General features: G+C 46.1%; 1 protein-coding gene across 18 annotated transcripts in view; it reads left to right on the forward strand.

Annotated features, from left to right (window-relative positions):
* TLN2 (talin 2) overlaps positions 1-21271 on the forward strand; it is a 424341-nt gene extending 403070 nt beyond the window's left edge. For 10 of the 18 annotated variants that reach the window (XM_072738715.1, XM_072738723.1, XM_072738718.1 and 7 more), the window contains 5 exons: positions 9795-9920; positions 12147-12209; positions 12304-12486; positions 15491-15616; positions 17067-21271. In XM_072738715.1, the coding sequence (XP_072594816.1) occupies positions 9795-9920; positions 12147-12209; positions 12304-12486; positions 15491-15616; positions 17067-17195 (627 nt within the window). In that variant the 3' untranslated portion in view covers positions 17196-21271. Of the gene's footprint in view, positions 1-9794; positions 9921-12146; positions 12210-12303; positions 12532-15490; positions 15617-17066 lie in introns of all 18 variants that reach the window. The other 8 variants (XM_072738711.1, XM_026002144.2, XM_026002213.2 and 5 more) reach the window with 1 other exon arrangement.
* Positions 21272-22289: the final 1018 nt, after the last annotated feature.

Genomic DNA, 22289 nt, shown 5'->3' on the forward strand with positions numbered 1-22289 from the left:
AGTAACTCATCTGGGCCTTGCAACAAGTCCACAAAGCAACATGTATTACCATCCCTGCTCTATCCATGCAAAATACCTTGGCAGAGTCAGATGGCTTGACTGAGCTGGAAGCAGCATATGTGGGCTCTGGGTGGCAGATCTTTGGGTCTAGTCAGTGTCAGAGGTTGGTGTAGCCCCACAGGGGAAGTTTTGGTTTTGCCTGTACTCTTTGAGCTGTTAATGCTACTTCTGGGAATCTGTTCTGAGGAGTAAATCCAGAGAGAGAAAAAGCTCTATGTGGGGGAAAGAGTTGTTCCTTATAGCTTAGTTTGTAGTAGGAAGAAGTTAGATGTGACCTGAGTGTCTCCTTGAAGAAAAAGTATATGGCTATTGAAAATAATGCTTGATTGGGCAGCCCCGGTGGCGCAGCGGTTTGGCGCCGCCTGCAGCCCAGGGCGTGATCCTGGAGACCCGGGATCGAGTCCCGCGTTGGGCTCCCTGCATGGAGCCTGCTTCTCTCTCTGCCTGTCTCTCTCTCTCTCTGAATGAATGAATAAATAAATAAATCTTAAAAAAAAAAAAAAGAAAAGAAAATAATGCTTGATAGAACTGTGTAGTATGAAGAAGGTGCTCAAGGATAAATGTAAAATAAACAAAAAACAAAAAACAACAGGATACAGAATTATGTGCTCATTACAACTCTGTAAACACTTGCATATGAAGGAGGCAGGTAGGGAATGTACAAGTGTGACTGTAGAATTAGGGGAGCCCTGTGTTTTAAAATTTTATAAAACAATGTTTTAAAAATAACAGCACTTAAAAAATGAGTGATGGCTGCTGAGATGGACCAGTGAGCATTCCCTGCATTTCCTTGATCATCTAGCCTTTGTATTTGCATTGTGGGTCTTTAAACAAAGCCAAGGAATCCTTTGGTTAAGGTCAAAGTAGACATAACTCTTGATTCAAGTCCCTTCCTTGGGGATGCCTACTTTAGGTCCCTCCCCTCTTCATATTGGGAAGGGTGCTTGGTACCTCTTGAGTGCCTTACAATGACATGAGGTCCCACTCCACCCAATGGCCAGAGGTTCCTGCCACATGGATTATATTCTCTATAAAACTGTTTTAAAGAAACCATCAACCCAAACCATGGTTTTTGCCTGTGTCAGAGTACCATCTGCTTTGTGGAAATAACTACATGAACTAAAATATCTTCCTTGCCTTTATAAAGGAATTTATTTCCCCAGTTAAAAAAAAAAAATCTCCAATCTTAACACCAAAATTGACCAGTCTTTGTGGTTAACTGGTTCTCTCCATCCCCCTTCCATAACTGAAATAAATAAGGAATCCTCAGGATACTCTGAATAAGCATTTGCTATCACATTCCTACCCCTATACCCCTACCCCAACTACATACAACCACACGAGCTCTCAGCATAGAGTAAATAATGCTTTCCTTTGTAACCAAGGAGCATTTATACTGCTTTGAAGAACAGTGTTGGGGAAGGGCCGTGGTTTTGTTGGTTTGTTGGTTCAAATTATTTTGCTCACCACATTCTCAGGTCGCCTGTCTTAAAAGTAGAATGCTCCATGGTTTATGAAGATGATTCCTGGTATATTCCCAGCTCAGGCCCTTAAAATTTAAGCACCTCTTTTTGCCTAGAATCTCCCACATATGAATAACAAGCTCGCACTGTTGAATCCACTGTTTGCTTGGGAAGATGGCTTAAAGGCAAAAGGGGAAGGTCGGTGAGCTCTGGTGCATGTGCCTCTGACGTTGCTAATGGCGCCGCTTCCACACTTCCAGACGGCCAGTGCTCCACAGACAGGTGATGAAGTTCCTGCAGTGGTGACCGCCCCCTGCATCTGTAGCCTGCAGTACGGTGCCTATTCTCGAGCCCAGTCAAACCTGGATGCCTTTTCTGCAGGCCTCTGTGTGATATGTTTGATATATTAGGTTGTTATTTAATCCAACTATATATCAAACATATTCCTACAGTGTCTTGCCCTGTCTCCGGGGGTTCCTAATATAGTCGATAAGGCAACAGGAAAGAACATGTTAAAATCACAAGCAGATTTAGAAGATGGAGTGCTCATTCCATTTCATGATGTTATATTCCTTTTTTTTTTTTCTAGTGTCTCAGACCTGTGTCAGTATTGCTAGATTCCTTTGTTGTAGAAGCAAATCATGATTATGGATGTTTTCATAAGAGCTTGAGATATTATGTATAGCTTAGTTTTGTGCAGTAATGAATCCTTAAGGGATATATGCTCAGTGGAAAAGAAAATGGGAGATTGATTCTAGACCATGTGTGCAACATGGGATTAACGTCAGGATTATAACCCCCAAACACATCTAGACTTGGCATTTCATCTTAGTTCGCTTTTGCTCTGATCTTCAACTTAGAAATTAGTAATTTTCATAATCAAGTTTTCAGCAAAAATTCAAGCACAAATCCACTCTAACTTTCCCTTCAACCAATAGCATCAAATTGTATAAACCGAATCAGCCATACCAACTGTAGGAATGGTGAGTCACTGGGCTTTATATAAACCTTGGTTAGGACTAAATGTATCTAATAAAGATAATGTAATGCAGACTGTACTCTGTCTGTTGAATTTCCTGTAATTGGTTAACTGGTCAGTAGAGGTTGATAATATTTAGAATAAGCTGACAATCAGAAAGTAATTCCATAGCCTAATTGGGTGCAACAGGAAGTTTAGGATTATGAAACATTTTTTTTTTTCTGGCACACAGCAGCCGCCTTTGCTTGGCTTTGACCTCCTCCTCCTAGAAGAGCCTGCAAAGCATGTGTGAGTTCATTCTGATCTGTTTCAACAAAAGACTGTGAACACTGCTTTCTGGAAAGAGAACTATTGTGCCGGTAGCTCAGTCCTTTGGAGCAGAGAAGAAGCACTCTTTTAAGAGCACTTTTGTGTATATGCATGTAAGCAATGCCCCCACACAGTTGGTGAGACAGTGGTTTGAACAAATGGGTCAGGAAAGCTTCCCCTGGTTATGTCTAGAAGCCATCTCCAAGTTGCTTGCCACAGTGAATGCATAGTGACAGGTCACAGCAGCAGCGAAGTGATGGCACAGGGGAGGGAAATACAGAGTTGGAGTCCCAGCCGCTAGAGCGATAAAGTGGAACCTGTCCCTGGGATCCTTCTCCACTTGAGAACAGATCAGTAAGTGTATGTCAGCAGGAGCTCTTTCAGATGGTTTGTAAGATGCTGCCAAAATCAATGCCACCTTCAACACAGCCAGAGAACAGTGTTTGGGGGTTTGAGTCCAGTTAAAGTTGCTAGACCAAAATGACAAATTGTCATGGATGAGAGACAGCATAATATTATGAGTAAAGGAAAATGCAGTTCAGGGGGCCTTAAGGTGAAACCCATTTGTTAAAACTGATAGGATTTTCTTGTTTCTTTCGGTAATCTTGCTGTTGGCCAGTATGCTGTGCTGCTTAGCTGAGGGGATGAGAAAAGGCAACCGGATATCCAGGGAGGATTAGGAGCAGATACAGCATTTCTGTATGGCTAAAGTGTGGGCTTTGAGTTCATCTGCCACTAGTTGCTTCCAGTCCAAGAGATGTAAAGGGTGTGAAAAGCAAAGGTGTGTGGGGAACTCAGCCAGTTCACGCTCCCGGGTGACTCCTGTCAGTGTAGAACAGGAGGTCTTGTTGTCAGACCCTCCTCAAGTACGTAAAGGATTCATATCAAAGGATCAAAGGAGCTTATGATGTAGTGAATGTATCCAATCAAATACATGAAAGCATTCCATTATCTTTTTTGTCCATGCTTCCTAAGTAAACATCCATGTGGCTTTTTTGAAAGCATGATTATCTTTAAGAATTTTTCTGCCAAACAGAAGTAGCAATTAAAAGATCATTTCAGTGGTATTACTTCTCACCCCCAAAAAGAAACCTAATAAAACAATAGCTACTATGAGAAAACCACACCTGAGAAACTGTGCAAGCTCGGACCTTTTCCAAAGGATGCTGCGTGAATATGCATTCATTTTTTTTATCTGGGTACAAAGGGTGGTCTCTCCCCAGGTTGCAGGCAAAACCATTTTGCACTGCTCTCTCTGTCATCCACTTTGACTGTTCATTGTTTCTCTATGACTTTCAAGAGGACGAGGCCAGCTGTCCGGGTTTGGCCTCTTGGAAGATCTTCCCATTTATAAATTCCCATTTATAGTAAGGTTGGTGGTCCTAAAGACAACCCACCCATGGGGCCTCTAAAAGAAAAGTTGATTTGACTCCTACACAGTTGAGTCTTCGAGTACAGGCTAAGATCTCCCCCCAAGGCACCTCTCAATTCAATACCAGAAGCAAACTGGTAGTAGCCAAACTCACTACAAAAAAAAAAGGGCGGGGGGGGGAACATGGCTGCCTTTCCACTCTGGCTTCCAACTGGCAAGAAAATGCTTCACTGTTGTGGTGGGAGTGCTTGGTGCTGGCCTTCTTTTTTCCCTCAAGGACGTTTAAATTATATGCAAAATGTCCACACTTTTAAGAAATATATCTAAAAGGCTTTTTTTTTTAAGTTTCTAGTGTGATATGACCTTGTTTTGAGTAGCAAGTATTCTGCAGGACTTCCAATAACACAAAGCTCAGCTTCTAACTGGAAAGATGGTACCATTGAGTTGTGATGTGGTCCTTGTAGCCAGTTGTGAGAGGAATGACCACTGTGTTGAGTAGCTCACAGCAAGGAAGTCCCTCAAAGGAAGATTTTAGGGAGGGAGGCAGACATCAGGGCAGCGACCTTCAGGCCGTCGTCTCCTATTTGTGCCTTCTGGACCACACCTTCAAACTCATTGGGGAAGGTGCTATGGGGATGTAATTCACAAAGAAATGGCCAAGTAAAAGGATCATGGACAAAAACGTCCTTCCTCTGTACGCCATATGCCCCAGACCTGTGAGGGAGGAGGTTGGCAAAGATGCTGCAAGGGGAAGGCAGAGCTTCTCCATGAAGGAGGAAAAGAAGGAAGAGAAAAAAGTAGCGCCTGCTTATTTTAGTGAGCACCTTCTTAACAAGGAAATGTTTAATTTGGAACCGTAACATATCTGAGATAAAGGACCCAGAGGCTTGAGGTTCTTCCTTCGGTTACTGACAGGAAACTGATGGATACCTGGAGAAAGACAATGAATGCTCGAAGTCACGTGGTCAGAAAGGGTGGGACACCCTGGTTCTGGAGAACCCAGATGGCCCATCTTCTGCTCAGGTGTTGAGGGAGAAGCTGGAAGCAATGCCAGTCTGTGGTCTGTATCATGTGTTACCTGACACTTCATTCATCTTCGGTTTATGGTTTTTATTTCTAATTATTTTAGGTTATCATCAGAACTGATGGTTAGAACCTTTCTCCAAATTATGAATGCAAAATGGTCCAGAGAGAAAAAACAGACTAGCTTAGCCCAAAGTCTGAAAAACAGTTTTTAAAAACACAAGAAAAGTATGTATAGTAAGAGAAGTAATAGTGAAATTCATTGCTAGGAGTTATTGAGCATCTACTATGAGTCAATATTGCTCTAGTATATTTATACTTTACTTATAGCACCCCTATCAGAGAGGTAGGAGGGAAGGCGGGTTCAGAAAATGAATGAGTTACTGCAAAGATGATGTCCGCAGAATCCCTAAAAGGCAAAACACAAATAAGGAAAGGCCTCCCCTTTCCCTTCCCTCTGTCTCTGCTCCTACCAGACTCCTACCCCAGCGGAAGTCAAGCTCCTGAGACATTAGACCAATGAGAGCAAGACAGGAGCCTCATGTGCTCTCCCGAGCATACAAAGCTGGTAGCAAGGGAGCCAGCCCAAAATGTCCCTTCCCCAGAGGGACCTCAGCAGACCTCTCACTTAAAAAAAAAAAAAAAAAAAGAGGAGCTCTGCAGGAGATCACTGGAGAGGAAAAATAACAGCAGAAGGGTACCTGGACCTTTCTTCAAAGGTACCAGAAAGCCAAAGTGAGACTAAGTCCATCCTCTGCTGAAGCTTAGGAGGCAGTCCAGAAGAGACCACTGCGGAAAGTTGATGGTGAGCTGGCCAGGGGCCTTCTGACAGCAGAGGGGAATAAGGAAGGGGGCAGTGAACAGAGGACGAGAGGACAGATTCAGCGCTCAGAAGCTGTAGCTGACGTGTTCATGAAGCAGAGCAGATTCTTGGTTGGCACACTCGGTACTCTTCCCCAGCGCTGCTTTGCTAAGAGAGCCTCTTTGCAAAATGCTGGAAATACTGTTTACTTCTGTATATGCATACAGAAATGAACCCCTCAGCGGACTGTAATGCAGGTTAAGGGGTGCAGGCAGAGCGGACTAGTGACAACCCATAGCCTTACACGGGGCAGGAGCCAGCACATAGATGTGTGTGCTTCCTCCCCAAGGACCACAGAATAGACAGTTACTGATGTGGACGCTTCCTCGATGTGTTTCTCCTTCTGCAACCATGTCAGTTGTCCTCTGGCTGAACTCTAAGACTTGGGAGAATCATTGTGAATGGATACATTCATTCGGCAAACATTTATCATGTAGTCTACACTGCCTGATTGTGTGCTCGGGAGACCACATCAGTTGAATAAAACACAGTCCTTGCCCTGGAAGAGTTGACAGGCTGGTAGGCCTCAGTTCACAGGGCTCTGTTTTCTTTTACCCAAGCCAGCATTTCCCGTGGAGTAGTCTGCCTTCATTAGAAATGGAGATTCCCAGGCCCCCCTGCAGATCTGTTGAGACACAGTCTGCAGCTTTAACCACATCCTCAGGTGATTCTGAGCCAGGGCATTTTCTTTAGTTCACAGGGCCCTGGGTCTCAGCATCCTGCAGGGTCTCCTTATGGCAGCTCCACATTACTGCCCTCATTATTCTCCCTCTCCCAGCTACCATGGGGCTTAGTCTGTTGATAAATCCTGCAGTTTCATTGTGATCCTTTTCTGTAAGAAAGTCCTTTGAAGACCAAACCCATTCTGTTTCCCTCTTCTTCAATGTGGTTGAGCATGAGCCTTCCTCTCGGTAGCTCCAACTGCCCTCCTCCCTGATGCCATCACACATGCTGGTGAGAGCCAAGGAGACCGGCAGCACTGACAGAGACACTTCAACATTTCGAAGTCTCCTTAGCTTGGGGAGAATCCCATCTTGTAGATGAGAAGTTGTGTATGGCATGAGAGACACCCAGTGATGTTTATTTCCAGAAGGAGAGAGAGGTGGGTGTTTAGTCTTAGGGATAAACCTGGTATACAGTGTCTAAACATTAGCCCTCCGGGGACGCCTGGGTGGCTCAGCAGTTGAGTGTCTACCTTGGACTCAGGGCGTGATCCCAGGTCCTGGGATCGAGTCCCTCGTCGGGCTCCCCACAGGGAGCCTGCTTCTGCCTCTGCCTGTGTCTCTGCCTACCCCCCCCCCCATAAATAAATAATTTTTTTTTTTAATTAGCCCTCCGCTGTTGTAGTCATCCCACTCAGCCTTTCTTGGGAAGCTCTCTAGTACTTTTTAGTCAGAGCAAATGTCTCCCAGAGATGAGGCTTTGTGCCATGTCCATTTTAAAGCATAGAGATGTTATAGAAAGAAAACAAAAATTCATCAACAGGCATTTATAACAGTTGCCATTGCAAGAAAAATCTGTGGGTGTCAAAAATATTTCAAAACCAAATATCTCTTTCAAGTATGTGTTCTACAAAACTTCAGGGTAGTGGAAGATGTGGGACAAGCCTATAAAGTTGGGTGGAACAAGATGATTCTCTCAGATTTATCCATGCTGAGAGCACTCAATTTTAAGAAAATCACATTTTTGTGGACCCTAAAATTTGGGAAATCAGAAATCTGATGGGGTACTCCACCCTGTCATGTGGACTCACCCCGGAGTCCACCAGAAACAAGGATCTGCAACACAGTAAGAAGCCACCATGGGCTTCCGTTTCCTCTGCCCCAGTAGAAGGGGCTCCCTTTGGGCTCAGAATTTACATGATTTCCCTGGTGCCTTAATCTGTTACATGCTTGAGTTTCTTTTGTAGAATAAGTTTCCAAAAAAGCTCTTAATTCAAGGTCACTGAATAAATATCCATAGGTATCAGAGCCTAATGCAATTTCTTTGGAGCCTATCTATTAATAGTACCTCTTATGCCAGAGTGCCTTGTAATTGTTTTTCCATTTCAATAAATCTTACACTCCACCAGTACTATAAACTCCCCTACTCCAAAATGAATCCACTGCAACTGAATCCATTTCTGTCCTGAATGCTCCCAGAGCAAGACTTTGTCAGATAAGAATATGTGCCTTCTGTCCAAGAACTTCTAAAATGCTGGCATCATTCATCAGATTCACTAGATGTGCACCGAAATGTTATTTTGATAACATGAGTTGTAAAAATAAAAATGAGTTCGGGATCTCTCCTAGTTCAAGTTGCAGCCATAATGAATAGGAACTGAGAAGAAAAAAAAAAAAAAGTTGTATCCATCCTCCGTGATGTTTCATATGGGACGGTTAGTGGCCAATTCTGAGCCTCTGACACAAGGTGAGGCCTCACTGATGCGCCAGGGGGTGGCCAAGCTAGTAAAAATATGTCCTTACAGAGTCAGAGAGATTGAGGTTTAGATCTGGTTTAGAGTCTTCATGCAGCCACATGACTTTGTCCCAACACTCTACCTCCCTAAGCCTCAATTTTCTCACTGTGAATATAAGAATGAATATATAGTTTAAGATTTGTTTTTCTCTTGCTTGGTGAGAATTAAACAAGTAACCTACATGGAAATGCCTAACAAGAGACTTGGCACATAGTAGGTGCTCTTAAAAACATATTGCTATTGTACAATATTACAGATGTACTGAATGACGCTGAATTATTCACTTAAAATTGGTTCAAGGGGTAAATTATATATTTTAACACATGAAGAAAACTATTGCTATCCCTGACCATCATTGCAATGCCTGAAAGGTACCAGCCACATCTTCAACCTTCAATAATCAAAGGGGAACTTAACCTTACTTAGATTCACAGAACGTGAGTGCTAAGGGGACCTGGAGGGCATCTACTCTGATCACCCCAGAGTGATGCTCCATCCAAGCCGGCTCAGGACCAAGGTCCTTACACTTGTCACACTTACCAGAGCTTCTCCAGCTTCCCAGATTGTTCTGGCAGCATGGGGCACGGTACTGGTGAACTTAGAGTAGAGCCCTCGTGGCCTGACAACACCTGCACAGGGGTGGCCGGTTCTCTTCCCCAGGTGGAACCAGACCCCAGGTTTTCGATGTCATGCTGCCTCACTGTTTTTCCCACCCCTGATGATCTGTGGTTGGTACATAACTCTCCCTGCCCAGCCACAGAAAGTGCAGATGCTATTTTGCTTTTGTTTTCACCCAAGAAAAATGAGGCTTTTCACAACTCGTAGCCACTTTTTTCTTTCTTCAACCCATTTTGGAGTTAAGCCCTTGGAAGAGTGTATTACCACCCACTCTTTGGATTTTAATTATTGATTATTTAAATTTTGGTTATTGATGTTAATGGGACATATTTGAGCATATTTTATTCACAGTGAATTTAAATTGTCTGTGTAAAGATTCTGCTTTGGAAAAATAGTCTGTCTTAGAATTTCCTGATTTGAAATTTGTGTAGAATTGTCATTGCTAGCAGCTTGTACCTTTTAGAGTCGAGGTAGTGGGAGGCAGCAGATGGAGAATCATTTTGCCAGCTTAGGCCTCTCTACCCTGGGTGTGGTTTGTCAGCATAAAAATCATAACGGATGAAGAGCCAGGTGACCAAGCAGTAAGTAGTTTGGCAAAAGCACCCTTCGTGGATGTGAATGGCATGTGACATCATTTTCTTCTGTTATAGCAAGCAGATGAGACCCTGGATTTTGAAGAACAGATTTTGGAAGCTGCTAAATCCATTGCTGCTGCCACAAGTGCCCTGGTCAAATCGGCCTCAGCAGCCCAGAGGGAGCTGGTGGCCCAAGGAAAGGTGGGTAAACCTCGCGGGCCAGGTGCTGGAACGTTCACACAGTGAGAGCCTCTGAGGGCCGAGGAAAAGATGTGGAGGCTTGTGGCCTGACCTGCGGAAACCAGTGCTGGGCCTTCCCTCACTGACTTGCCCATCGCTGCCCCATCTGACTGAAAACTCTGTTAGCTTAAACCTAACAGCCAGAATGAAGGGTTGGGCTTCTGGGACTCTCATCTGCTTCTTGTTAAGGAAAGCATCCTGTTCCAGGCAGTGATCAGGGCCTGAACAAGACATTTCTATTCCCGCTGTATGTTAAGCTATTTAGAGATGTAAACTGTCATATTTTCCTAGTGGATAACTACAGGAGCACCATTGTCAAGCGCTTCGTGGTACAATTTTCCAACTCCAATGGCTCGATCCATTTGTTAGGACTGTTGAGCGAAATGCCATCTAACTCTGCAGTTAGCATTTTCTTGAGCCCGTTGATCAGAAGGCCAGTCGGGTTTTAAATCTGAGATCTCTTTGATCTGCCTCCTCCCCAGTCACCTATTCCATCTGCATTAGCACGAAAGCATAGTTCTTTTTCAGTGACCCAAAGGATTCATTAGTATATTAAACTAATATTGCATATGGAAGGGTCTTGCAGTCTAAAATATTCCATGTGTTGTTCCCATACACCACAGAAGGACCCCATCCATATTGCCTCTTGCAGAGAGACTATCAGATTGAGAGGCACTACAGAAATCTGTGGGTCTGGGGAGTTGGGTCACCATAATTGTCAGTCACTTCTGTTTGATATTAAAAGGCCTTTGCTGTCAGTATACAGGTGGACAAATAGGATCGTGCCTTGACCTAAGAACTTGTAATACAGACAGGAAGTTCTGCCCAACGAGTGGCCATGTATATTCCTCTGTGAAGTCTCTTGTGAGCTAAACCTTGTCTTGATCCAACCCACATACTTGGGCTCCTCCTTCTAAACCATCGTGTATTATATTGTTCATTATTAACATATGTATTCCTGTCTCTCCGCTGACGTGCAGTCCGTCCCTTTGTGCTTTTCACTTACGCCCTGTGGATGTAGCAGAGCATGGAGCTTATTTAAGTACTTGTCGACTCATCAATATGTAAAGGCTAAAAATGGATCCTTAAGAAGAATATCCTACCTAAAAATTTCAGTCTCTTCATAAAGGGCCGACTCTGTGCCAAATTGCTAGGTACTGAGAGAATTTAATTTGGTCAAGCATGTGTGGAATATATTCAAGCATTGAAGAGTGCCTGGGGGGCTCAGTCGGTTAAGCAGTCTACCTTTGGCTCAGGTCATGATCTCGAGGTCCTGGGGTCTCATCCCACATCATCTCCGTGCTCAACGGGGAGTCTGCTTCTCCCACTCCCTCTGTCCCTCCCATACTTGTGCTCACTTTCTCTCTCTCAAATAAATAAGTAAAAATCTTTTAAAAATATATATGTAAGAGGTAATAATTGCTGACCCCTAATTTCATAGTCAAGTTGAAGTACTCCTCTCTGATCTCTCCAGGCACCTCCCACCATGTTAAAAAAAAAAAAAAAAAAAAAAAAAAGGTTTTCCCTCCCAAAGCCATTCCCTCTTGCATCTGGACAGAAAATGTTTCACTTGTTTCTATAATTTCTAGACAGAAACAGAGCTCATCTTACACCCAGCTTCCTACTTCTCTCCCCACCCCTGGCCAAATATTCTGTTACTTTCTTAAGGCAAGGGTCGGCCATCACTTGCACTGAAGGAAAGGCACCAGCTTTCCTTTTTTTTTTTTTTTCCTCATCTGCCGTGAAGTCACAGCATGGCTTTAGGATCAGTAATCTGCAGAGATGCAAGTTTCCCTTGGCCCTTGAAAGCAGAAGTCTCTATGGCTCCTGTGTTTGAACCAGAGAAAGGTCGGCAGAGGAAATAAGCATGGGAGGACAGCCCTACTCCATCATTCCTGAGCAGTTTTCCCAGAAACACAATACCTAGCAACTAAATGGAGGCCATTCTGAGCGTTTCAGATTAAGTCCTCGGGGCCCAGAGGGAGCCCAGCCAGAATGTGCTGACACAGTCTCGGAGTGGCAGCATCCTGTGCAAGAAAGGCTGTTCCATTCTCATGCTGGTGGTGCTGCGTGTCTGATGAGGTGTTTTTCTCTCTAGTTCCAGAGTGAGGTAGAGGCTGAGGGGCTGCAGGTCCACCCTCTGCACCTTCCAGCTCTCAATTCAGATTTCTACACTCCACTCTCTAGGTGGGTTCCATCCCTGCCAATGCTGCGGATGACGGACAGTGGTCCCAGGGACTGATTTCTGCCGTAAGTCACCTCTTCCTCCATCCTTCCCATTTGGGTTTTGGATCCCCTGAGGGAAGTGTGGGCCTGGGGTCACTTCTCCATCAACTGTTTGCAGGCCCGGATGGTGGCAGCTGCAACCAGCAATCTCTGCGAGGCGGCCAATGCCTCAGTGCAGGGACATGCCAGTGAGGAGAAGCTCATCTCATCCGCCAAGCAGGTCGCTGCCTCCACGGCTCAGCTGCTCGTGGCCTGCAAGGTGAAGGCCGACCAGGATTCAGAGGCCATGAGGCGGCTACAGGTAATGGTCACTGATGCTGGTGGGAAAATACTCCTGTTGGAGCGGGTAAGTGTCGCCAAAGGGGACAGTCTCACTTCCTTGGCATGACCCACCAGGCCTTCCATCAGCCCACTCTGTCCCACTTTTCTCATCTTCTACCCTGTACAGCTGTGCGTCTCACACCTGCTGCCCCAGCAATCCAACATTCTCCATGTCTGCCTTCTGATCTCATGCCTTGGGGCCCTCACTCACCCCAGAATGTCCTGGCCCTCACCACCAGCCCCACCTGGTGATCTACTCGTTCTTTGGGACTCATCTCCAGAGTCCCCTCTTCTGGGAAGCCCTCCCAGACTCCTGCAGAGTACCACTCCACTCTTATGGATCCTTTCACCTGGTACCACCACATTTATTTTTAGATCAGTCTTTGACAAGACTGTGAACCTCTCAGGTACAAGCACCACATCTTTATCTGCGTATCTCTCACACTGAGATGGTCCCTCATCCACTGTTTGCAAAAGAGAGGAGAGGAAAGGAAGGACTGAGGAATTCCTATAAGACTAAGAGGTTTCCCAGAGCCCAAAGAACATGATCATGACGAAGGTTATAATCGAATCCCTCCCAGCACATATGTTTTCCTGATTGTTTTAATTATAGAAGCATTTTAAACACATTGAAGGGAAAGGTTTGAATGAAAAAAAATCACATAGCCTCAACTTCCTCAACGTGTCATGGTACCATTTTTTTCTCTTCCTGTTTTTATTTCTACACAAAATAACTGTCTACTTGGCCTCATAGCAAGAGACATCTGCTTTTTTTTTCCCACTTAACATTTTATCATACACACCTTTTTACTTGAATAAAAGGCTTCATAATTTCTCTATGCAAAGCTAACTGGTCCATTCTTCATGAGTCTCATTTTGAATGATTGCATGATGTTACATCACTTGATTATGCCAGAATTTTCTTATACATTGGATAATTTGTTTCCAACTTTCTAGATTTCTTAGATATTATGAGTGTTAGAATGCAGACTGTTTATGTGGCTGAAAAAAATGTTTAAATGCCATGAATAAAATCATAAATGACAGAGATATTTGAACAATTTCATCAACACTTGGAACTTTTGTTACGTTTTGAAAGTCCTAAAGTGTGTTTCTGTTTCTCGGTCCTCCTGAGTCTCTCTCACCCACTGCCCTTACCTTCATTTGACTCTGGGATAGACCCAGGGGGGAAACAGGGGGCTGCATGTTGGTGAATATAGGATTTGAGGAACACTTCTGGGGGAAACATCCTGAGTTAAAAGAGACCCAGGTTCAAGTCCTGCCCCTGCCATATATTAAGTGAGTGATCTTAACACAGATCATTCAAAAATTTCCAGGCCTTCACTTGCCTTGGCTATAGAATAAGGATAGAGATGCCCACACAGCTCTTATCAAAGTCAAGAGATATGATCATGCTTGTACGAGCTCTAAGGACTTACATGGTCATAGCACAGCATCACTCTCTTTGTGATCATTCCTGATTTAACTAGATGCTGCAGTATCATGTCTGAATCCCTTGCAATGACCCAGAGGTTCTCTGGGGCTAGCTCAATCTGTGTTCAAATCCCAGCTCTGTAACGTACGAGCTGCAGGGTCTCAGAGAAGTTACTCAGCTCTGATTTCTGCATCAGGAAAGTGCAGTGGTGACTCCTGACCTCATAAAGCTATTTTGAGAATGAACTTGTCATATAATAATTGGCATTCCCTTCCCATGCAAGCCCTCATAGTTCCCATCAGTCACTTTAGATCACCCACCAGATGAACTAGTTACTTTGAGAAAAACTCAACTTTCTGATGACTAATCCCCATGCACAAGTCCTTGACTCTGAGGGGGCCTGGGGAAGTAATATGGGAGGCTTCATGAAGCCTTGACCACCAGTAGAAGAAAATGCCAGATGTCAGGGGGCCGAGGACAGGTCCCCAAGCTGTGCTTCCTGAGCATTAAGTCAGTGTGGGCAATAGCCCTTATGAAAGATCTCGACTTGACATTGAAAAGCTTTTATTCTTCCTTTTTAAAAAAAAAAAAAAAAAAAAAAAACGAAAGAAAAAAAAAAAGTTTTATTTATGAGAGAGAGAGAGAGGCAGAGACACAGGCAGAGGGAGAAGCAGGCTCCATGCAGGGAGCCCGATGCAGGACTCAATCCTGAGACTCCGGGATCATGCCCTGAGCCGAAGGCAGGCGCTCAGCCACCGAGTCACCCAGGCGTTCCGAAAAGCTTTTCTTTACCCGTCTCTAGCAATTTCCCCTCCTTAAGCATTTGGCATCAAGTTCAGCTGTGACTCAGAAAATACACCTGTAGAGGCCCAAGTTACTGTGGGGCTCCCCACCTTCCCATGCAGAGTGTGGTTGTGCTTTCTTACCCTTAATTCCCTCAAGAAGCATTCAGCGAGCACCAGGCCTGGGCACCCACTACACCAAGTGCTAGAGATAGGACAAAAGTCACAGCCACTGCATCCTAGTTACTCACTGTCCAGAAGGAAGAAGGACAACCACAAGTGTGGGAGGGGCCACAGTGAAGGCACCGCAGAGCATTGTGGGGAGGTGTGGGTAAGGCCAAGGCAGACGGACAGAGTGCTGTGTGAGCCAGTGAGTTTGTCTAAATTGGATGGGGCTGAGGGTGGGGAGTAGTGTTGTAGACCAAAGAGACAAGCCCTGGCCGTGCTTCTGTTAACAGGCATTTCACATTGCTATAGTCATTTGTTTACATAAGTATAATTCCCCCTCAGAAGTATGTGTTCCTTGGGAGCCGGGAACTCTATCTCATTTCTGCGTGAATGACCGAAGGTTAGGTAGTGCCAGTGTTGGTACAGTCGATGGACCGCTGGACAGACAGATACCGGATACTAATGAAAGAGAAATGCTTTGTTATAATTGGATGACAAATCGATTCAGAGTTCCATGAACTGTGCTTTCATGTCTATTCCTGCTGAATCCAAGTTGGCTGTTTCTAATGATATAATGTATGTTTTTCCCCCCTCTCCAGGCAGCAGGAAATGCTGTGAAAAGAGCCTCAGATAATCTCGTTCGTGCAGCCCAGAAGGCAGCATTTGGCAAAGCCGATGATGACGATGTTGTAGTGAAAACAAAGTTTGTAGGGGGCATTGCTCAGGTTTGTGAAGAAATCCAGACAGTGTTACTCCGGACATGGGAATTGTGTTACAACAGAGACACAAGTAACAATGACTGTGACAGGATGGAAGCGTATTTCTCCTTGGTGAAACAGCCCGGGTGTGAGCAGCCTGTGGCTGATGTGTTGGTTCCTTTGTTTCTGAGCCCCAGGCTCCCATCTGCCTTATTGCCCCACCATCCCCGAGATATTGATTTGGCCAGTTGGTCCAAGATGGCTCAATATCCACCTTTGCTTCCTCTCACAGACCATTGGTCAGGCCTTCATCATGTGGCCAACCAACCCAGCTGCAAAAGATGCTGGGAAATACAGTTTTCTTTCCTGAGGAGCCCTGTACCTTGCCCAAATCAGGGATTCTGTTATAGAAAAAGGAAGAAGAGAAATTAGAAGGCAGTATTATCATTTAAATAAAATGATGGATTTGGCCCTATAGAGAGAATGAATAGTAACCCCTTAACAGAACTTAACAGAACTTAATAGAAGAGGAGACGGGCTTCTGACTTATGCAGGATTCCATTCTTGTGCACAGTAGTGAAGAGCAAACTTCAGGAGATCAGGGCTGCAGTTTGGGATATGTGTTGTTATAAATCCGTTATACAAGATTGGTTTTCTTAGCAGTGCCAGGAAGTTACTCATCCCCCTGCCTTCCTTAGCTCTTCCTGAGCCATTCCCTGTGTTTGGAAATTTACTGGATACATTTTTACCGGGATCTATTTCTTGATACAGTAGCTTCATAAGAAGTTCCATGACAAGGGTCACTGATCAAATAAGTGTGAGAGATCCTGCCCTCTGTTCCTCCACCTCAGACTATCACAGTGATAGCCTAGTGAAGGCTCTGAAAGGTTCCACAAGAAAGAAATCCATTTGGCTTTCTTGAGCACAAACTTATCTTTTTCACCTGATATCTATTCACTAATATTCCTCAGCTTATATCTTAGAAGCATGAAACAAAAACATGAAAGCTATCAAGTGGCTAAGGACTCCAACTCTAGCTTCAAGAACACTTGGACAGGTCCTGCTCCACTAAGTGGATGTTCAGGGAAGTAGACCCACCTCTCTCAGCTCCAGGGTCCTCATTGGAAAAATAGGACATGCAATAGGAACAACTTCACTGTGCTGCCACAAAGATGATGGAACACTCCACGCAGAGTGCTTACACCAGCGCCTGGGGCATAGTAGGGATGCAGTAGATGTTTGCTGTTAAGTCAGTGGCCAGAAGTCAGCTTATTTTCTTGAGTCAACTGGGTCATTGGTCTCAAAACCCAGAGTATGGCCCAAATGCTGGTCTCCAGAGCTAGGATACTTAGTCCCGGTATATGGCTGTGATGTCCTATCGCAGAGGCACTGGGCGTTCATGAGACAAGCAGTGGAGTTGGAGAGGGTGGTTTCCTGAAAGTTTTTAGATCCATCCAACTTGTTGCTTTCCTTCTAGATCATTGCTGCCCAGGAGGAAATGTTGAAAAAAGAACGAGAACTGGAAGAAGCAAGGAAAAAACTGGCCCAGATCCGCCAACAGCAGTATAAATTCCTACCCACTGAGCTGAGGGAGGATGAAGGCTAAGGCCAGAGCCAAGATGGTGTGCCCTAGGGGATGGCTCTGCGAGAACTGGCCAAACAGTGTTCCTGAGACACTGGGCACTTACCTGGAAACTGCCCGCCTCCCCCTGGGTCCAACCCAGAGCCCTGCGTGCTCACTCACGTCTGTGTCCTGTAGGGCACCGGCTGCATGATCGTGATGTCACACGGTACAGTGTCCCACCCACAGCTCCTTCGCCACCTCCCCTCATGCCTCACCAGATCTCAGGAGAGAGGGGCGCACGTTTCGTGAACTGTTACCAAAAAAGAGAAGTCAGTATTACGTCGTTCTCAGACACTTTTGTTTTTGTTGGTCTTTCTCTAGGCCCCCCCCTCCTGGGCCTTCTGGGAAATTATAAGAGGAAAAAGATAATGGCTTGGGGAAAATCGTTGACATCCTAGATATTATCCTCCCTCTCAGGAGAAGATGGAAGCTGGAGTTGGACACGGTTAATAAGCCAGAAGCATAAACCAGTGTGGACTCCAGGAGGACAACTCGGGTCCTTCTGTGTCTCTAGCACTGGCTCACCCAGAGGGTAGAGAATTCCTACTCCCATTTGCACGCTTTCTTACCTCCGTGTGTAAGCTCCTTGTACAATCTAGACCCATCTTGTATTCTGTGGCCCAAAAAAAACGAACATTTATTTTTTCCTCCATAATCCAAAGGGCAGAAGTATGGGGGACTGCCAGGGCTTGGTAAGCAGGGGTGGTAATAAAATGTGTGGGCTCCTTACTCTGCAGAGATGTTTCAGTTCATACAAATTCACCCACACAAACCCACATCCTCCAGGTGACCCTTTGCACAACATCCCCCTCCTAAGCATTCGAGGTGGGGACTCAGCTAGAATAAAGCAATTCCCTGGTATCTCCACCTTCCTGGTCCTACATTGGCTCCTCTGCTCTCAAAATGGTTAGCTTTCAAGACATCTGTTTCAAAATCTGTCACCTGTCCTGCATCCCAAGATGGACATTTTTTTCTGTGTCTTGATACTCTTAAAATCTAGATGCATCCTACAATCAATATGAATCTTTTTTTTTTTTTTATGATAGTCACAGAGAGAGAGAGAGGCAGAGACACAGGCAGAGGGAGAAGCAGGCTCCATGCACCGGGAGCCCGACGTGGGATTCAATCCCGGGTCTCCAGGATCGCGCCCTGGGCCAAAGGCAGGGGCTAAACCGCTGCGCCACCCAGGGATCCCTCAATATGAATCTTTAACAAGATAGTTTTGCTGACCTTGTGTCTTATGAGTAAAGGCACGTGGTGTTTCCAGAGTCTGTCTTCTGGATGCCACAATTCCTAGATTTAATTTTTCCTTTCAGAGCCCCTCCCCCCTTTTTAAGGGCATGGTAAGACCTTGAATTTACCTTTAATCTGAGCCTTTAATCAAGACAGTACATGAAGGACGAATGACTGGTGGAATAGGTCCTAATGCCAGGTAGCCAGTGATTTGGAAAGAATTCATGAGGGGAAGACAGTGGTAATGGAGGTACATGGGTTTTGAAGACAGCCATCCTCCTGCTCTGCAGTGACGTGGTGTCACATCTCCTTTCTCATCCACAGAATGGCTTCAGGATTCCACCCAGGGTAAAAGTGGATGCTTTGGTCCTCAAAAGGCACCACTTCTTTTAGGCCTCGCCCCATGGTGCTGCTTTGGGAGACTCTAGCCCATGTTGTAGTTTTAAAATCTCATTAAACTTAGGACAGTATCCCATATTTATGAGAGACTTGTAAGTGCTACACATAGAGATGTTTTTCCAGATAAACAGGCAGTTAGAGGAGATATAGTGCAAATAAAAAGCAAGTGGGAAGAGTATGTAGGGGATAGGGGTGGGGGAGGTGGAGGCACCAACTCTGAAGAGAAGGGAGCCACAGAGCCCTGGCCTCTCAGAAATGCCAGCACACTCTCGGCTCTCCCCGAGGGTAGCTAGTACAACCCTTCATACCTGCCCTGGGATAAAAACTGAGGGCTCCATGGATGGACGGGCACAGGGTGCCTTCTGAGGCTGTTTATCAGACCTGAAGGCTCAGAGTCAAGGTGTGCTAATGACCTCATGTAGCAGCCCTGGGGAGCCCCCCTTCCCTGTGGCCCACCCTCACTGTATTCTCTTCCAGACTATGAGGTTGCTTCTCCCCTTGCCCATGTCCCCTGTCCCATCCTGGCATCCCGGGAGCCGGGCAGGTTCAGGCAATGAGTTCTTTCTCGCTGCCTCGGAGTGGTTGAAAACTTCTACCGCACTTGACACAGCAAAACCTACCAAGACAGGCCAGAGGAGAGGCCTGTCCTTGATGACTTGAGAGAGCAGGCATGGAACAAAGTTTATTTTTGTAGGACCTATGTACATATGCTCCTGTCTCGAGTGTTCTGCTGCTAGGAGCTGGGGGAAGTCGGTTCCCAGTTCTCACTGGGCATGAGGCTGGTTTTTTCTCTATTCCTTTCCTTGTCCACACTGCATACGTGTATGTGAATGGCCTCGTGGCTGCCTTGGTCTTTTCTCATGTCATAAATTGGTTGAGAATTGTGCTTTGAGCGTTATTTAATAGGCACATGATCCCAGATGGCATCAAGGGGGCTGCTGGCTCTTCTTCAAAGGGAGTTCATGCAGATAGTTGCATTTGGGGTGTGAGCTTTCATTCAGGAGCGTCTAATGAGGAGATGGTTTCAAGGTAAAAATGATCCCAGGCCTGGAGCATAGTAACGCTTCTCTCCATGTGAAGGGAAAGCAGGTGTGGGCTGCCTGAGGGGAACCATCACTGGGCTTCAAAGCCTTCAGCTGATCTTCGTGCTTAGAAGCTTCTCTCTTGGAAGGTCAAGAAAGGAACCTGAACTGACTTCAGAACCTCTCTCAGTGATGTGGGAGCCTAGGTTTTGCTTGGTGCTGCCCTTTAAAGAGCTTTGGGTAAGGATGCTTAAAGCCACACTCAGTTAAGGACCAGCCCTTGTTCAAACTCTGCCGGTGTTCCAGCAGGTGTGGCGATGGCGGTTGGCGTGAACGGTGTCCTGAGTCCTGGGCAGCTGTGTAGTCGGGTGTCAGGGGCCCTCAGGCCACCTGCAGAGAAGCCACATGGCCTTGAGGGAGGAGCCACCTGAACCACAGCAAATGCTTTATCACGGCAAACTCTGGGCTCCTCAGGGATCTCCCAGTGTGCTTCTTGGGTGTTTCATCGGTCCGTGAGTTTCTAGTAACCAAAGCCCGTTCCTAATTTATCAATGTGTTAATACCAAAATTCACTACCCCCCAAGAGAGTGAACCCCACCACCAAAGTGATCCCTGGGCAGGGCAATGGTGGTGAACCGGCTGTGGTCTCCACTCCTGGGGGACTAGGGGTTCTCCTCAACAGTGAGCCCCACAACTCCCCCAGCTCTGAGGTTCTGGACTGTGGCAGGGCCTCTGGGGATTCTGGCCTTGAGACCCCAGCACAGACTATGAGCATGTTCAGCTCTCAGATTCCTGGAGGAAGTGTCCCCTCTGCTGACCAAGGGAGTAGCCACCTCTGAGACTCTTCGGGGTACCAAGGAGCTGAGGGTAAACACATCCTTCAAGCTAAGAGGCAGTAGCATTCAGAGACCCAGAGATCCTGACAGCTGTGCCAGGGGCTCAGTTCCAACTCCCCAAGGTCTCTTCAGGGTGGTGGCCTCGGGGGGAAGGTGTCTTTCACCCACAGGGCCCCCCAAGTATGACATTTAAAAGTCCCTGAGACTACAGCTCCATCTTTCTGAGCATCTTCTTGGTATGTTTATGGTCATTGGGAACGGGCATGTGACAGAGCTTCTGTTGACTCATTTAAAAAAACATGATGAAGAGACATTTCTGTAAAAGAGTTTGGGCCGTGGCCTTCCAGTACCCCCGTAAGCCACCAGTGTCTCAGTCACCCTGTCAGCGTTGGCATCTCCTGGGTCCACAGAGCACGAGGCTGGGTTTCCCTCGGCCACCTTCTCACCTGGCTACAAAATGTAGAAGCAAACAGGAAAGTTAAGCTCTGCCCCATGTCATAATGTCTTTATTGATCTGATCACATAAATTATTTTTTTTTAATTCACCAGAAATAAACTTTTAAAGGAATGAACCTGTGTGAAAGTCTCATGGTAGTGGGATGAAGGCAGGGAGGGGGGAGGAGGCAGCAGAATCTGTTTTTGTCTAGGGAAAGAAATCCCACCTTGAGCTTAACCTGACTGGTGCCAGAGGAAGTGTGTGCGGGCGCACGTGACCGAGGTGAAGCCACAAGAACCGCTGTATTCCTTATAGCTTTGCTGACTCCAGAGAAAATTCAGAGAAATAGGCCATAAGTAGGAAGAAAGGCTTCCATGGCACGGAGAGGAGAGCGGCCAGGAGCACAGCACGGCAGTCCCTGTGTCAGGCTGGAGCTCTTGGAATTGTCATCAGGAGTTTGGGGCTTGTTGACCATGGGTGTTACCTAGCTGAAAGGTTGCACAGCTAAGCACAGGGATCGTATGCTGCTCTCCGGCCTGTCGGGGCCTGACCCCACCTCTGACAGCCAAGGCAGAAATGCAACCTGCAGGCATTACACTTTCTCCTTCCTGTAGGGAGGGGGTGCAGATTGCCCAGCATCTGGTTTGGGGAAACCAGGCTCAGAAAACTGCAAGGCATTTCTCATCTGCAAGAGGGCGATGTCAAAGAATCACCATGGCGACGGAGAGTGTCACTGGCATGTGTCACAACTAAGGATTATTTTCTCTTAGAATGGTGATGTAGGATCTCAAAGCAAATTAGTGATTTTTTTTCCCCTCTTGACAAAAATGGGAGTGGGACTGCTTCCTGCCAACATGAAGGTGGGAAGGCTGAGGTGCAGTCTAGGAGGGAGGGGAGTGAGCGTTCATTCGTGGGGGTCCCCTGGGCCTGCAGGGGCTGAGCGCACAGCTTCCTCAAGGGCCACAGGGAAGGTGGCATGGCCATTTTGCAGAGGGGCAAACCAGGCTACAGCAAGGCATGGAAGGGGCAGGTGAGGGACTGGAAGCGGTCTCTGGGATTTCATGTCCTCTGTGCAGCTAAATCAGATGGACCCACAAAGAACCGAGTACCCACCACCTGCCTTGTGCAGGACACTGGGACCTTGGAGAAG

The sequence above is a fragment of the Vulpes vulpes genome, chromosome 15, assembly GCF_048418805.1.
Source record: "Vulpes vulpes isolate BD-2025 chromosome 15, VulVul3, whole genome shotgun sequence".
NCBI lineage: Eukaryota > Metazoa > Chordata > Mammalia > Carnivora > Canidae > Vulpes > Vulpes vulpes.